This window comes from Pogona vitticeps, chromosome 1, assembly GCF_051106095.1.
Source record: "Pogona vitticeps strain Pit_001003342236 chromosome 1, PviZW2.1, whole genome shotgun sequence".
Classification (NCBI taxonomy): Eukaryota; Metazoa; Chordata; class Lepidosauria; order Squamata; family Agamidae; genus Pogona; species Pogona vitticeps.
Window position 1 is genome coordinate 198,554,438 of NC_135783.1, and position 16,295 is coordinate 198,570,732.

Genomic DNA, 16,295 nt, shown 5'->3' on the forward strand with positions numbered 1-16,295 from the left:
TATCTGGCAAACCTAATCCAGAGGGTCCTTCCCAGCTCGGCAGTTCTGAGATTTATTCTTATTCTTATTCAAAAACACCAGGCACCGTCAATTATAAAAAACATTGACTGGTATTATATAACAGATACAAGCTTTAACCAAAAAAACTATGTATATACTATATATATATCCATATAGTATATACTGTATACTGTTCCAAACACTGCTGTTTTCCCTCACCCACCACTCCCGCCTCCCCGACGAACCGCCGGGACCAACCGTCGCGCCCTCGCTGGACACGTGACCAGCGCCAACGGTGTGTGCGCGAGAAGAGGAAGGCGAGCCGGCGAGAGCGAGGCTTTTTGGCCGGAAGCGAGGATGGGGGAGGACGAAGAGGCGGCGGCGGAGATAGAGGCCGCCCCCCAGGAAGCCCTCCCGGGCGCCGAGGCGCGCAGCTCATCCCCGGCGGCGCAGAAATCCCTCAGGTCGGGCGCTGGGAGGAGTGACGGGGGGGGGGGGGAGGAAGGGGGCTCTCCGAGGTACCTGCCGGTTGCTCCGTCTTCTCCTGGGTGATGAATGCCGCCTTCTCTGGGCCGGCCGGGATGAGCCCGGGTGCGATCCTGCAACCTGGGAAGAATCCCCCTCGCGGCCATTGCCCTCCAGGCGCCGCCGGGGTGCCCTGTCAAGAAGCACACGTGACCTGCACCCCCACCGCCCCACAGCCCCCTGACCCCACTTTCCCCGGGACCGCGACCCTGAGCACACTTCACCCCAGGATAAAGAGAGCTGGCCTCTGGCTGACACCTTACGCTCCAGAATGGGGAGGGGGAAAGGGGGGGAACCAACGATCTCCTGTCCTTTTCGCCCTTTGAGGGGTTTTTTTGGCCCCTTTCCGATGTTGCGACCCGAACTGGGGCTTAGAAGGGGACTTAAAGGCGGGCTTGCAGATAGATCTTGTTAGCCAGCCACCCAGGTAGCCGAGACCCCCAAGTTAAAACTGCCGATTTAAATGGGTTTTTAATTTAAGTCCCTGGGTGGCCTTGGGCAAGCTGCACAGAAGTCCCAGGGCAACCACAGAAGAAGGGAAGGGTCAGCCACTTCTCAGCACTGTCTACCTGGAAAACCTTGGAAAAGGTCGCCACGTGATGATTATTATTTAAGTCAGCCTCACATTTTGGTTTGGATTATTTTGGAAAAGTTGCTTGATTTTTAGTAGTGCAGTCTCACACCTCTTTATTCGAAGCACTTCTGTTCTGCCTCCCCCCCCCCCCCCCCCAATATTGGATGCCAAAGCTGATTAAGAAATATTATTAAAAACAAGCAAAGGAAAACTGTAGCAGCAATTTCTTTTTGATCACATGTAAAGGGCAGAAGGATGTTTGCAGATGTGTGGGAAATGCACCTCAGGAGTTACTGTGGGCGGAGGCGTTCATCATGGGAAGGATAACTTCCCACATAGAAAAAGTGTATCTGTGGGAGTTTTACCTTAATGTATATGGCATGTTATTGAGCCTCTTGTCCATTGAGTTTATTCCTCTCCTACTCTTCCCCTTGCTCTTTTTCTCTTTATTATACTGTATTAGACTCTTGATAGTCTAATATAATAAATTTATCATAGCTCTCGTGTGGAACAGACTAAATGTATCTTCTGAGGTTTGCATTTCCACTCCTGTTTTACATATCTAGTATGCACAAAACTGTACGTGACATGCTTCTTGTCTAGCTGGTTTGTCCAGTATTCTTTCTTCTGTAAGCAAATTTTCTTTTGCTGTTCCTGAATTTTCCTTTAAAATCTTTGTGAACATCCTTGTATAGAGCTATGAAAAAACATTAGTCTGCTCTTTACCTTGATTTGTTGCTTTTGTTCCAGCAGTACATAAGGATTACGTTTCAGATAGACAGCCCAGGACAAGCTTTTAGAATACAGTAACTGCGAATGGATAAGGATTTCTGTTTATAGGCTGTGCAGTGCAGAGCTGAAGGGTGGGGAGGAAAAGAAGAGCCAAAGTAGACAAGATATGGCAACGTTGGGGCCTGATCTTCTCTTTCTTTATATTTTTGCAATGCAAAACTGTGGAAATCTTGGAAGACATGGTTATACAACACAACATGTATATGTATATGTGTTTGTTTGGAAAGGACTAGAATGTGGTACTTGCATGGTGAAGCATTCTGACCAGTCAGAATCAGACCAGCATTAGCCAGTAAATGTTAAGAGGATTAACAACCCCATAGATATATAAAGCAAGTAGCAGTTAGCAGTCAAATAGGTGGTAGATATGTGATAAGATATCATTTTGTCAGATAGGATCAAACATGGTATAGTATTAGAATGTGAGAGTTAGTTGTCTGTTAGGCTAACTACTTCTGTCAAATTTAAGGATGCTATAGGAACATAACTAAGTCAAGGGCAAGTTTATGTATAAAATACCAAATGTCAAAAGCACTGTGAGTTTATTCTACAGTACAGTACATGTGTTCTTAAACAGTAAAAGTTCTTTAATGTTTCAAATGAAGACCAAGTGATCATTTATGTACTTTTAAATCCATGCATGCACACACACGCACACAAGAGAAGATACCAATTTTTACTCGGTGTGTTTTTTTAAATCATACTGCTTGAAACTGATGTGCACAAACTCTGTCAGTTACATTTTATAAATTTTAAAGCTAAACCAGCAGAAATTGGGATCATGGTGTCAATTAGAATTGGGATCATGGTGTTGCAGGAAAGATCAAAATGAATAAGTAACACCACCTCAGCTTGGGTGGGGAAGAAGGTTCCTGTAAATTTTAGCAGTGGACCAAACAGCAGCTGAGGATTGGAGAATTAAATCTCCCAGTGCAACCACATGTATCCAGAATCCTCCATTTTTCATGTTTGTTTGTTTAATAGAAACAGGAGATCTGGTTGCATATATTCAGAAATGTGTTGTAGTTTGGCCTTTTGTGTGCACATGTGCAGACAGACACACACATATTTAGTTATAACTGAATATAAAGGGCTTCATGTTTTATACAGTGCTTAGATCTGTTGGTGGAGGGAGGGTTGTTTAAAAAGGTGTGCTTCAAAGCAACTGTTTCATGTTTACTCCCAAAGTATTTAATAACTTTGTCTTCTGGTTTTCTGAGCAGCATGGAGGAGATTCCTGCAGCCAAACCAGGGAAAACACCAATCCAGCTGTTACATGAATACAGCTCAAAAGCTAATCTCAATCCTATATATGAATTTGAAAAAGCGGAGGGAGAAGTACATATGCCACTCTTCACCTTTAAAGTCACCGTAGGTGATATAACAGCAACAGGTTAGTGATAGCATTGCCCATGGCTGTGATTTCTGTCTTTGATTTCTGAATCACATGGCCTGTGTGTTCATTTTTGGAAGAATGAAAGGGTTTTTCTGTTTAGTTCACTCCTGCTGTTTACAAAATGGGTAATGTCAACTTGTTCTGAACACACAAATGGTCAGGGCAGAATTAGTGTTGTTGTTTTGACTTACATTCCACTCCGTACACCCACTCTGTGGATGATTTACATCATAATTATGCAAGGAACACTTTGATAAGCAAGGTTCACGAATGGGGACAGCTCCCCAAATGTGTAGAAAAGCCTTGGGAGTTAGAAGGGGAAAAGGATTTTTCTTAATAATAAGAATAATATAATCATCTTAGAACTGCAGAACTGGGACTCTATGGACTTCTCCTACTTCCAAGAAGCTGGACTGAGAGGAAGCTTAAATATGGCCATCAGTACGGATATGCCTCTGCAGCCTCCATCGTGAGTAAAGGCATTTGGAAAGCTCCAGGATGAAGTATTTGCTGCTGGGAAAAATGTCTGCTGCAGAATCTTGTCCTTTCTGGAAGTTTGCATTTAAGGCATAAAGTTGGAGACCCTGAGGCTGAGCAGATGTGGTGATGTGTAGAAACAAACCCCATGATTCTTTCCCAGGGCGCTTGTTCGCTCTGGCAGAACAGGAGAAGATTGATTCTTTCATCATCTTGGGGGGGGGGATGTTGGAATGGGTCTGTTTGAGAGCAGTTCTTCCCCCCCCCCCCATGATAAATGTGACATATAGTGACAGAACTTTGGGAGTAAACACATGCAGGATTGCAACCCTTAAAGCAGGAATGGGCAAAACCCTCACAGGGTCTTCTGGTGCAGTCTGTGGCAGGTTTCTAGGAATGCATATTTGGTTGTAAGACTAGAAACATTGATCACCTCTTGCTTTAAATCCTGAAAACTACATTAGCTTGGAGTGAAAGTTATTTCAAAGTCAATATATCAGCTAGCAGGGCTCCATCATTTTAACACTGGGACATCTCTCTCCCTCCCAGCACGACAGGGTGAGCTTTCTCCTGCTCAGATCATGAGTCATCCCTGACATGAAGAGCGCAAGGTTTGAGGTGGTTTTTTTCATATCTCCGTCCTCTACTAAAAACCACATGTACAAAGGTGTGCTTTTTTCTTTTGTTTTGATGAATCCAGGAGAAGGTCCCAGCAAGAAAGTTGCAAAACACAGAGCTGCAGAAGCTGCACTGACCATTTTGAAAGAGAGTTCCCATATTTGGTGAGTTTCCTTTCAACCTTTGTGACAGAGTCTCCTACTTACCTGAGGGCTAAAACTGAGGAAGGGATGTGGGCATGCATGCAGACCCACTGCCCCCCACCTTTGCCTTGACTTTTTGGTCCCACACCTTCCAGTGAGGGGCAATGTTCTTGTGGTGTTTCCGATAACGCAGAGGGACTCCTCTGTGGGCTTCCTCGGGAATCCTGATTGATCCAGAAGCATCTGCCAGAGGGGAAGGCCTTGTGTGCACGTCCACATCCCCTCCCCACTTTTTGAGTGAGCTGATTGTATGCCAGTGTAGGTCTGAAGTTACCGCTGAATGAGAATTGCTGGAAAATAAAATGTAAATAATTTATTTTGGAGAAGAGCTGTACAAGTACCAAAGAGACGAAAGCCGTGATAGTAAACTCACTTAATTCGGAGAGACAAGCTCCATTAAAATTATAGGAGAAGGGTTCAAGTTCTAGGGCCATTTTCCTCTTAGGTGTCTGTGTGGTGAAACAAACTTGTGCGAGAGTCCTGATCCATTGTAACATTAAAAAAGTTACTGCCCTAAAAATCATTCTTCTTTTCTAGAATTTGAGAATGTAATAAAGGTACAATTTTGTGACAGCATTATAGGTCGGTATCTATCACTTTTCGTGAAGTTATAACTTTATGGAAACTTGATTATAAAGTATAGTTTTTCTGCATATGAGGGGTTTTTTTTTTAGTCTTGTTATTCAGTTATCTGCATATGTACTGCTGTGGCATTACTGCAAATGCACCAAGCTTAGATCCTGTTTAGAATTTGTGCTCGTTTTGGTATTTCCAGTATAAAACAATAGCCAGTCTCTGCTACTTTTCTACATAATTGTTCAATCTGCTGTCTTATCTATATAAGACGATCTTTTTGTAATTTTCTTATCTATATAAGACGATCTTTTTGTAATTTTCTTATCTATATAAGACGATCTTTTTGTAATTTTCTTTCTTTGGCCAGGGCAGATATTAGCAAGATACAGTGCTGGGAAAAATTACTTTTTGAAGAAACTCCCAACATTTCCCAGTCAGTATGACTGAACCCTGTGGGCTGGGTATGGGGAAGTTTTAATCCCAAACTGCAAAATACAGTCTTCAGACACTGTAAGACGTATATAGTCACTGTGGTGCTGAAAAGTCCATGAGCTATTTCTCATGATGTTTTTATTAGTGGTGGTCTCTCCGTCTGTGGCCAAAGGGCTAGTTTTGTCACAGCAGACCATGGCTAAAGGGTTAGCTCATGTTATCTGTTGCAATGGAACTATAATCACATGGCACCTTAAGGACTGCATCTTATTATATCACGTACATTCATCGGCTACAACCTTTCATCACATGCCATTCTAGTTTTATCAGCCAAGACTTGAACTAAGATGGAAGATTTGTTATCATGCTATGTGTGTTAATTGGCTTACTTAGTGCCAGGAAAGTTGTCAGTGGCGATTTTGTGAAAGTTCATTATTAATAATATCACTGTCAATTCTTTCTGTGTTTAATTGCCCTTAGATTCCATTGGCTGAAATGCTTAGCATAGTAAGCTGAACCTAGAGTAGGCCTATTGGGGATTTGGTGTGTTAACTTCTCTGAAAGTTTCATTTCTTCAATTGGTCTACTCCAGTAGACTCGCTATACTAAAGGAAAGGATTTCAGCCAATGTCTGCAATTCCTTTCAGCATCTTATATGAAGTGGACTATCATCCACAAACTCATGCTGTAATAAATATGTCAATCTTTTGCATGCCAGGACTCTTTTATCTGATCTTAACCTATGGGATAATCTCAATCTCATATTATTTCTCATTTAGGTCCTAGTAGTTATTATTATAGTGATGTCAATCATAAACACTAAATCAGTAATTTAAGTTTACTTCGTTCATTTTAGTATGTCTGTACCAGACCCTGTAATCCCAGAACCATCCAATCAACCACCAAATCAGACCAATCCCATAGGTTCATTGCAGGTAAGTTGGATTGATTGGTTTGCATTTCTACGCTGCCTTTCTCCTGGCAGTGAGACTCAAGATGGCTGTGCCAAGTTACAGTTATATTCCATATATACCAGGTGTTTTTGTTTTAAATCTATACAGTCTGTCTTTGGGTTTTTAGAGTCAAAAGTTATTTTTTTGTACTAAAGTATTCATCCATTTATTCATTTGACTTCTATACCACCTATACTGTCTACAGGGCCACTCTGAGCAATTTACACTCAAAAAACAAGACACAAAAATAGAAAACATTATTAGACAAATAAAATCAAAAATGACAACAAGCAGTAACAGATTTTGTGTTACCAGACACAAAATCAAAAATCAGAATCAAAGTTACAACATATATCATGAATAAAATCAACAAAGGACTTTCAGATCCATATAGTTACAAAGCATGTTTTCCTCTTTTATGTCCCAGTGAAAGAAAATAAGGCAACCAGTCGGAATTAGGTAGCTCAAGTGAGTGAAGAGAAGAAGGAAGGAGAAGGATGCATAGGGATGAAACAAATGAATAAAATAGGACATAAAAACTCATGTTGGCAACCAGGAATGAACGTAGAGAATAAGCAATATAAAGCCAAGCAGAGTGAGTACAAAATGTATGATGGAAAAGGAAAGAGACCTTGGTCACGATTTCTCATGCATGTGTCTGTGGAAGCATATCAACAGCCACATTTTCAGTGAATGAGATACATAACAAGTTTTTGCTGCGCTCCCAGCATCTGCATTTGTGAGAGCAATGTTTTCTACTGGGCTGTTGTTTTGACTGAGAAATACGTCCCACTGGGTTTTGTCTAGACTGAGTGTCTGACAGAGTAGCGGTAGTACAGGTACACACGAGGGTGTGATAACCAAAAAAATCTTCCCTGAGATGATGAATATGCCAAGCACCAGAGTAGTGTTGATAGCAGATATTGTATTATTTACAGAATATACAAGTATATTTACAGCTAGGTCTTTGTTCTCAGTCCCAAAGTAATGCACAATAGTTTCCACAGAGTTTAGTGCATATATCAGTTTCAATGTCCAGTAAATAAGTTCAGTAGTCGTATACCAGGTAGTCAGAGTTCCTCTTCAATTCCAAGCTCGTAGACACGGCTTCCTCCAGGATTCTCCAGCACAGGAACAAGACGACTCTTCTCCACGAATACACCAACCAGCATCACCAACAACAACCCTCAACAACCCACAGATTGTGTATGCTTGGTCTGCTAGTTTTATCCCATAGATGACCAATCCCATTCACAGCTGTTCCAATCACCTCAGTTGTATACTTTCAAGCTTTGCTTCTCTTTACAGTACTGATCCTGACAATTACTTATTGTCATGTACAAAATTTGATTAACAATTCTATCAGGTTTCGCCCAAACCTGTCAGTGTCAAATTAGGCATTAAGGGGAATGTGCCTGTTTTTCCTCTCACAGTGTAATTATCTTAAAAGGTGCATGTATCAGCAACCACACTCACAAGAGAATCCCACTTTTATCTCAGAATGAACAACTGTAAAAGTTGTTAGGTGCTGTCAATTCAGAACCGGTTTATAGCAATCCTGATAGGGATTTCAAGGTATGTAAGATATTTAAGGAACATTTTAACCAGTTTACACACCCCCTCCAGTGAATCTGCATGACTGTGCAGGAATTTGAACTCAGACCTTCTGAGTTGTGTAGTCTAGTGTAGTATGCTGTGTATAAAAGACCAAGACATTCTACGTTTCCACCACACCTGGGGCCATGGCTACATCCCCGCTGCCCTGCAGATCTTCAACTCGAAATCAGTCTCACAGCTCTTATACGGCGTCCCCATCTGGATGTCCTCACTACACAGCTCCGTGGAGAGAGTCCAATCTGTATTTCTATACAAAATCTTAGGCCTTCCCCACTGTGTTCCATATGCTGCCCTATGTCTTGAATGCGGTCAACAGAGAATTGAAACTAGGGCCTGGCTCAGTTTCCTAAAATACTGGGTCAAAATCTGTTTTCTCTCTCCTAAGGACACCCTGCTTCAAGCCCTGCTTGCTGACAGTTTGTTACCCAAAGGCCTGGCCCTATTCTTAAAGAAAATCAAGACCCTAGGGCTGTCACCAGACCTAATGGGTTCAATACCCCCCTCTAGGGTCTTCCAAACCATCAAAAACAGGGTCTTGGACATAGAAGGGCAAACGCTGTTTAGCGCGGCCCTGAAAGTCTGCTCTCCGCTGTACTTTCAGCTACCTCTCACCCTCGGACGCAGACCCAACTACCTTCATCTTCTAGAACAGCCACAAGACTGCTGGGCATTCACCCTCGCTAGATGTAACATATTACCATCAAGTCTAGCGCAGGGCAGGTATAGGGGCTTACCAACAGAATTGAGAGTTTGCCCATGTGGGCAGGGAAAGACTGAATCCCTGCAGCACATGCTATTTTATTGTACACTGTACAAGGATATCCGCCTGTCACATCAGATGGTCTTTCTCCCCCTTCATTCCGGATGGGCAGACCTGAGGAAAATACAGTACCTTCTAGGCGACCTTAGTAAGGAAGTCACTCTATCAACCGCTAGATACGTCCAGGCCATTATCCAGAGACGCCGCAACATGTTCCCCCAAAACGAGGGGCTCCAATTTTGATGCTCTGGTTCCTCCTCCCCCCAGTAATGAATCTTTCCCCGGTATTTTATTATTTTATCGTTTTATTTATGCAGCATGCCAATAAAGGTTTCTGTAACTGTAACTGTATAAAAGACAAGATGCTAAATGCAGAAGGGATTAAAAGCAGATGATCTGGCAAACTGACTTCCTTCACTCAGGGGCAGGCATAGCTTCAGAAAACATGTAAAACATATAATTTGGCTGGCCCATGTAATCAAAAGGACCAAGAAGGAAGATTTTAGATGGGGTATGTCTGTCTGTCTTTCTGCATCCCCATTGTTTCTGCAGCTGTGACTGTGAAGACTGCCACCGTCACTGTTGCTTTAAGGTCAGGCTAAACACTTCTTTGGCCAATCTTTTTCCCCCACTAGGAGCTGGCTATTCAGAAAGGTTGGAGGCTTCCCGAGTATTCACTGGCAAAGGAGACGGGGCCACCTCATCAGAGAGAATTTTCAATCATTTGCCGGATAGAAGCTCATGTGGAAACAGGTACCCATTTCTCCCCCACCTTGTTTTTTCCTTCTCAGTATGACATGACACATAATCTGAATGAATTGCCCATATTCGTTTATGTATAGTTTTGGTTTCAAAGTATTTTTATTCTCTTGTACTATTCTGCTGTGAATTACCGTGAATGAGAACAGTTAATGTGAAAGTTAAACTAAACGCGTGCATGCTGTTCAGGAGGTGTGTATTTTTTAAAAGTCAGCATACGTACTTTCATGTGATTTCTAGTACTGTACATTTGTGCTGTGGGGTCTGTCCTAGGAACATCTAGGGTCCACACTTTTTCTGTGCACCGGTGGGTATGTACAGATGTGTGGATCTCTACAGGGCACCGGAAGCCACTATAGCTCCCCTATCCTGGCACATGCACACGGGGACAGTTACGGGTATGTTCTGCCCTCACGTCTTGCTTGGGTTAGTTATCCCAAGCTGCGGAGCTGGAGAGGCGGGAGGAAGGGAAGCATCCCTATTCAGGAAGCCTTCTCCCTGTTAAGCACAATGCCACAAAGTTCTCTTAGGTGTCTCCTGATGAGCTTTCTTGTTTCCCTTCCATCCACAGTCATTCATTACCCTTGGAGGAATTTTGCTCCACAGTCTCCTGAAAATGCATGCTTCGATGTTTGGTGGTTTTTTAGTTTTTATTCTGAAGAGTCAGTTGTATTTATGAATCGAGGTGATGGCCCAGGTCCTATTGTACAGCTGCCAGATTGAAACGGGAAAGAGACCATTGTAATGCAAAAACCACCTGCCTTTTAGCTATTACCTGAAGAGACGGATAACTTTATTTATTTATTTATTTATTTATTTATTTATTTTGATTTCTTTCTTTTGATTAACTTTGATTTCTCATGTGCATCTTCTGCATTCAGCACAGGTCCATTCTGTTTGTCAAAAGTAATTTATCATCAAAATTAAGGACGAAAGTAATCTGAAATTTGAAGAATCATATACTCTGGATATAATGCCACAGTTAATGCTAGTAGCTGCAGTCCCCAGACTGCACACCGCGACTTGTACAGCTGCAGCTGATTTTTAATTCCTAAAATTCTCAAGAGGAGTTATTATAGGCTTTCTCTACATTAAGCCCCCTTCACCAAGACTCCATACCACATGCTACTTACATTGTATGTCAAGGTCTCCTTCCAAACAGAACTGCTGTTAAGTCCCAGGAGATACTAGAAAGCACGTGTGGGATTTGGCCCTTCTAACCTCTGTGTGTATCATTTTACCAGCAAGTAGCTCGCAGCTCCTTCTGTCTCTTGTTTCCTTAAGCAAGGCCTCTCTTTCAGACTGTTTCCTGGTCAGTCTCTGCTCAGTGAAAATCTTGAGTTCTAGTGAAACTACTTTAAAATTAGGTTGTGCTTTCAAGGGTTAGTTTCAGCCTAGTTCTTGCCTTTATAGCCTTCCTCAGCTCTGTGCCTCCCTTTTAGTGTGCATGATTTGATGAATCACAGCAAGAGGGGAACTCCCAGGTTTTATAGTTGAACACCCGTGTCTTTGCTGAAGCTAAACAGGTTGAATGATGAGAAGTATGTTTCAAATTTGTCACAGCAGCATAGACCAAGGAGTTGGTCCTATTTAATTTAGCAGCCTTGGTTGCTTACTATGGATAGGTAGCTTAATCTTCTTCTGTTTATCATGTTGTGGTTATTACTACTGCTTTTCATATTAATACTGTTGTTGTTTTTATTGTTGCTTTTATTCCATTATGCAGGAATGGGGACATCTAAAAAATTAGCCAAGCGAAATGCTGCTGAGAAATTATTAGAAAAATTCCACAATTTTTCTGGAGATTGTATTATAAATTCTTTAGTAAGTAATTTACTACTTTTTACAGAAACTGCTTAGTTGTTCAAATATGACAACACAATCTTATTATCATTAATAACCCCCCCTTTTTTTAATTCCCCAGGGGGCTACATACAGTATATATGTACTGAAAAAGTAGGCCTCTTGTCCTGACTAGTGTAGTTATTGGCCAGTTACCTTTCACTTTCCTTCATCTAGCCAATGAGTTCTTCTTCCCCCCCTTGGTTTTTCGAGTAGGCTTAGGAGATCTTGCAGCCCTTTGGGTGTTGGTGCCCCAGAACCTACAGCTTATGTAACTTGGACAGCCTTTGAATATTTGTAACATATTTTGAAATACATAAAAGCCATGCTTGTCCAATCACCTAACTTAACGAGTGCTTGCTTTCTTTAAAGCTGGAAGAAAACTCATTTCCTCACCAAGCACTTACATGGCAAGGACGATCATTGTTACTTACGTATACTTACCACTTAGCATTGATGTAGCATTCTGCTTTGCGGTGTTAGAGTGGCTGGACGGTCCTGGCCAGCAGGCAGGCAGGGCTCCTGTGCCTTCCCTGGTTACACAGAAAAAGGCATTTCATTCGCAGTCACGTGCCCAGTAAACTACCGCGGATCACTTTCCCTCTTCTACAGTTACTATAAAAGTGCAGGAGCCCTGCCTCTTTTGTATTTGGCCTCATTAGATGCAGTATTGGAGAATATCTGCCAAGAAAACAACCCCTTGATTTGTTTCAGGGGAACGAACAGAGTCATAATTTGGGATGTACATGGGACACCTTAAGGAACTCCACAGGAGAAAAAATTGCCTTATTGAAGATCAGTCCTCTCAGTATTCCTAACACAGATTATGTGCAGCTCCTTGGAGAAATTGCAGACGAACAGGGCTTTACTGCAACGTATTTGAACATCGGTAAGAACTGTCAGCATGGGTGAGACTTAGCTTCTTTCTCATTGTCTTTTGTCTTAACACCATCCAGACAGAACGAATAGCTTTGGATGAAATGTACCAAATGTATGGAGATGGATAGTTGTTTACCAGCCTCAGGAGGATCATCATGTCTTAAGAGCTCTAGTGCTAGTGGCAATCAGAGAATTGGTCAGATTGTGCAGGGTGAACAGAAGGTATTTTGATATTTCAACATTACGGTGCTTAGTTTGTCGAGATGCCTTGGGCAGAGCCTACTGTTTTCACAAAATGCTCAAAAGCAAACCATGCCAAGTGATGGTTTGTTTGCACTGTGCCAGAAATTCTGGGAAGAATTAGGATTATAACGGAGCTGTTCTAATCCCTACATCCAGTTGTCTCCAGAACTATCAAACATATACTAGTCCTGGCCTGGATCCAGTCCATCAATCCTATCCAAGCCTACTTAGATATAAAGCATCACTTTCTGGCAAATATGCATAGGACAGGAGCTTGTGTTAAGTTAGGACTTGTTTTAATAAAGTTAGTCTTGACATAAATTCCATTGATTTCAATATAAACTGGAGCAGCTTCTGCCATGGGCAGGTGATCTAGTTACAGCTCAGCAATAACACACAAACATTGAATTTGTTCTAGCTTTGGACCAGTGCCTGAAAAGGGCTCTCAAAAAAATGTAATGTTGGGGGGAAAAAAATCACATTTGAGAAATGTCATTCCTGAGCGTTTTACTTGGTCAAACGTTGTTTTGCCATGCCCTCTGGGAAGGGCCCTTGTCACTCCACCCCTTTCTCCACAAAGGGAAAGAGGCCTGCACTTCTCTTTTCAAGAGGAGGTTTATACTAGATCGCCCAGCCTTAAGTGCATTTGGACTAGAACAGCCCAGAAGCCTTAATTTAAAATGGCCAGCCACCTTTGGCATATCTCAGGAATTCAGGGAGTTACAGCCAAGGCCATCAGGAGCCCAAAGGGAACCAGTACTCTATGAAGAGCCACTGGAATTCCTCCCAGTCTTTCTATAAGAAGGTTTATCTGAGAATACTGTATGAGCCTAGCTAGAATCTAGATCAGAGCCTGCTGAGGGAGGCCTATAAATCTTTCTATGAGAGGTAGGGCCTTCTTTGCGGTGGCTCGATCTTTGTGGAACCGGCTCCCAGAGGAGCTTCGCCTGGCTATGTCATGTGAACCACCCAGAGTAGTGCTGTGGCACTAATGGAAGCAGTATGTAGTAGTAGTAGTAGTAGTAGTAGTAGTAAGTAGTAGTAGTGTACATCCCTATTATTATTGTTGTTGTTATTGAACCTGTTGTTCCATTTTGGAAAAGAAAATTCATGTTTTTATTGCTTTCTTTTTTAAAAAATCCAATAATCCGCATTTGTTTTTTTTAATTTCAGAGGAACTCAGTGTGAACGGACAGTTCCAATGTCTTGTAGAAATTTCAACCAATCCAATCACAGTTTGCCATGGGACTGGAATTTCTTGGGGCAATGCCTATAATGTGGCTGCTCACAATGCCCTACAATATTTAAAGATCATGGCTGGAAGGAAGTAAACCTCAAGCAGAATGAAATATTTAGAGAGGAGCATAATTTTAAAGGGTATTTATTCAATATGAGCAGTTTTCCAGATTATTGGGACTATTGGGATAGGTAGACTCAGGAATCCCAGGTACACACCTAGCAACAGACATGGGGAGATCCATCATTATGATTTACTCCCAATTACAGTAACTTCCCTTCTTGAATGACTGGGCTGAGGAAAGTGTTTAGCACAGAATTAAGGAACAGTTTTCTGGGGTGCATTAAGCTTTAGCACCACAATGTAGGTCTGAGCCTTTATAGCATATATCCTAAAGCTTTCAGACTCTTCCATGAAAGTCATGAAACCAAAGCCGATGGCATCTGAAAACCTCCTCACCCCAGGAATGACTGTTTTGAAAAGCTGCATGTGATGGTCTGATGTCTTACAAATTTTCCTGTATTTGGATTTTTCTTTTATTGTGTGAATTTTGGCCTTTTAAAAATCTATGGTTTAAAGAATGGATTTTTATAGAAAGAATGAATTTATGAACATCACTACACTTTTTTCTATAAACGTGCCATTAGTCATTGTTTAATAAATTGATTTTGAAGAACAGCTGGACTAATAAACTTCATTTTACCTTTATATTTTAGAATAGAATTTCATTGCTTGTTTTGTAAATATGTAGTAATAAAATCATAACATGGAGCCAGCATTTTTTAGAGGTAATCCCAATAGGCCATACTGGATGGGAAAAGAGGTGTCTCCATGTTCTTTTCACTGGAAATAAATACAGCTGTTAATATGAAACATCAGTCTTTCATGATTTATTCAGTGTGCTGGTCACCAAATGTCACATTTGTCAGTGTTCTATTAGGCTGCGTATGCAGTTGTTAGGGTCAGTGGAATGATGGTGGACACTTTTGGAAGTGTCCCAGTTAAGTTGGAGCAACTGTAGACTTCAAGGCAGGGTGTCCAATGTTAGTTGTGTAGGACTAGCATTGGACTAAAACTCCCAGAAGCCTTCACCACCGCCTCTGTTGGCCAGGATTTCTGGGGGTTGAAGTCCAAGAACATCTGGAGGCCCAAGATTGGGGACCACTGGTGTAGGGCACTGTTTCTGCAGGTGAGTCACCCTTCCCAAACACTTCTGCTCCCTACCGTGTCAGCTTGGGAAGTAGAAACAGCCATGGATCTTCTAGCAGTTAAATGTTCCTCTTAACTCAAGTTCACCTGATGGATCACCAAAGACAACCACACCTAGTCAGTGTACAACTTTATTGTCCTTAAAAGAGAGCTGGCTCAGATGTGTTACCTAAAGCAGTTTGTATACACTCGTGAACATGTAACGTGGAAATCAAAATAATGCACTGGTTGTATGAACAAAAACACCTGCTCTCTCTCTCATTTTTTCTTATCCCCATGGGCCTGGGTGGTGTAGCACACACAAACACCCCATGCAACGCAAAGGATACACTGTGTGGTGTACTGGGTAGAATGATAGGACTCAGGAGGCCTGGATTCAAATCCCTGCTCAACCATGGAAGTTCACTGGGGGTGTGGAACTGGTAAAAGTACTCCTTAAATAATGACAGCATCAATGGCCGTACAAGCTGTCACTAAAGTCTTCCAAGATTTATTGTGTGGAAGGTTACACTGAACTGTCATGTGGCCAGTAACTCATCTACACATCAGCTGCACTCATGTTAACAGTAGCTCTTTAGGGGAGGGGAGAACTTCAAGAGAGGCCATTGTCACTTGAATATACTATTTGCGGATGATATTCTTTTTATCAGGCAAAGAATACACTGCCCTCAAGCAAGAACCAGAGCTGGCCCATAGGAATCTGTGTCCATCAATATGTGCTAAAGGTGCTGTTGACTGACCTGACAGGAGCGCCACTGGAGGAGGAGGACCCGGGTGGCACACAAAGCAGAGCGGCCTGGCCACCTGGGGAGTTTGAGATGGGCCTGTGCAGCACGTATGGTGCCACAGACAAAGTGTGACAATGTTATTTGTGCCCACCTCATTTCATTACAGAATTATTCCTTTAGAAGGCATAGTAAATGGCTGATGTTTCTCTTGGATGTAGATTCTTACCCAAGCACACGGGCCAAAATCCTGTTGCAACAAACCATGCATAGCAGTTTCCCTTCCCTTGGGCAGGCTGTAAGATTAATCATTAATCAAGATTTCACATCTGGTGTACAACAGGATGTGCACAGCAAGGTAAGGCACACCGCCCACCAGGGGAGCCTCTTGTGCACTTGACCTTGTAACCCATGTTTCCCCACCAGGATTCTGTCCTTAATTTTTTCCCCGTTTCTTTTAAACATAGTGTTAATCGTT

General features: G+C 42.2%; 1 protein-coding gene across 2 annotated transcripts; it reads left to right on the plus strand.

The window, feature by feature from the left end:
• The first annotated feature begins 297 nt into the window (after nt 1–297).
• Nucleotides 298–14,756, plus strand: PRKRA (protein activator of interferon induced protein kinase EIF2AK2). Of its 2 annotated transcripts, none has more exons than XM_072980705.2 (8): nt 298–464; nt 3,115–3,284; nt 4,465–4,546; nt 6,450–6,528; nt 9,559–9,676; nt 11,409–11,506; nt 12,239–12,432; nt 13,820–14,756. In XM_072980705.2, exons 1-8 carry the CDS (start codon nt 358–360, stop codon nt 13,920–13,922), a joined length of 951 nt encoding a protein of 316 aa, XP_072836806.2. In that variant the 5' UTR covers nt 298–357; the 3' UTR covers nt 13,923–14,756. The 2 variants fall into 2 exon arrangements, with proteins under 2 accessions (XP_072836806.2, XP_020659761.3); XM_020804102.3 differs by having other exon boundaries at nt 300–464; nt 12,239–12,413.
• The last annotated feature ends 1,539 nt before the right edge of the window (nt 14,757–16,295 follow it).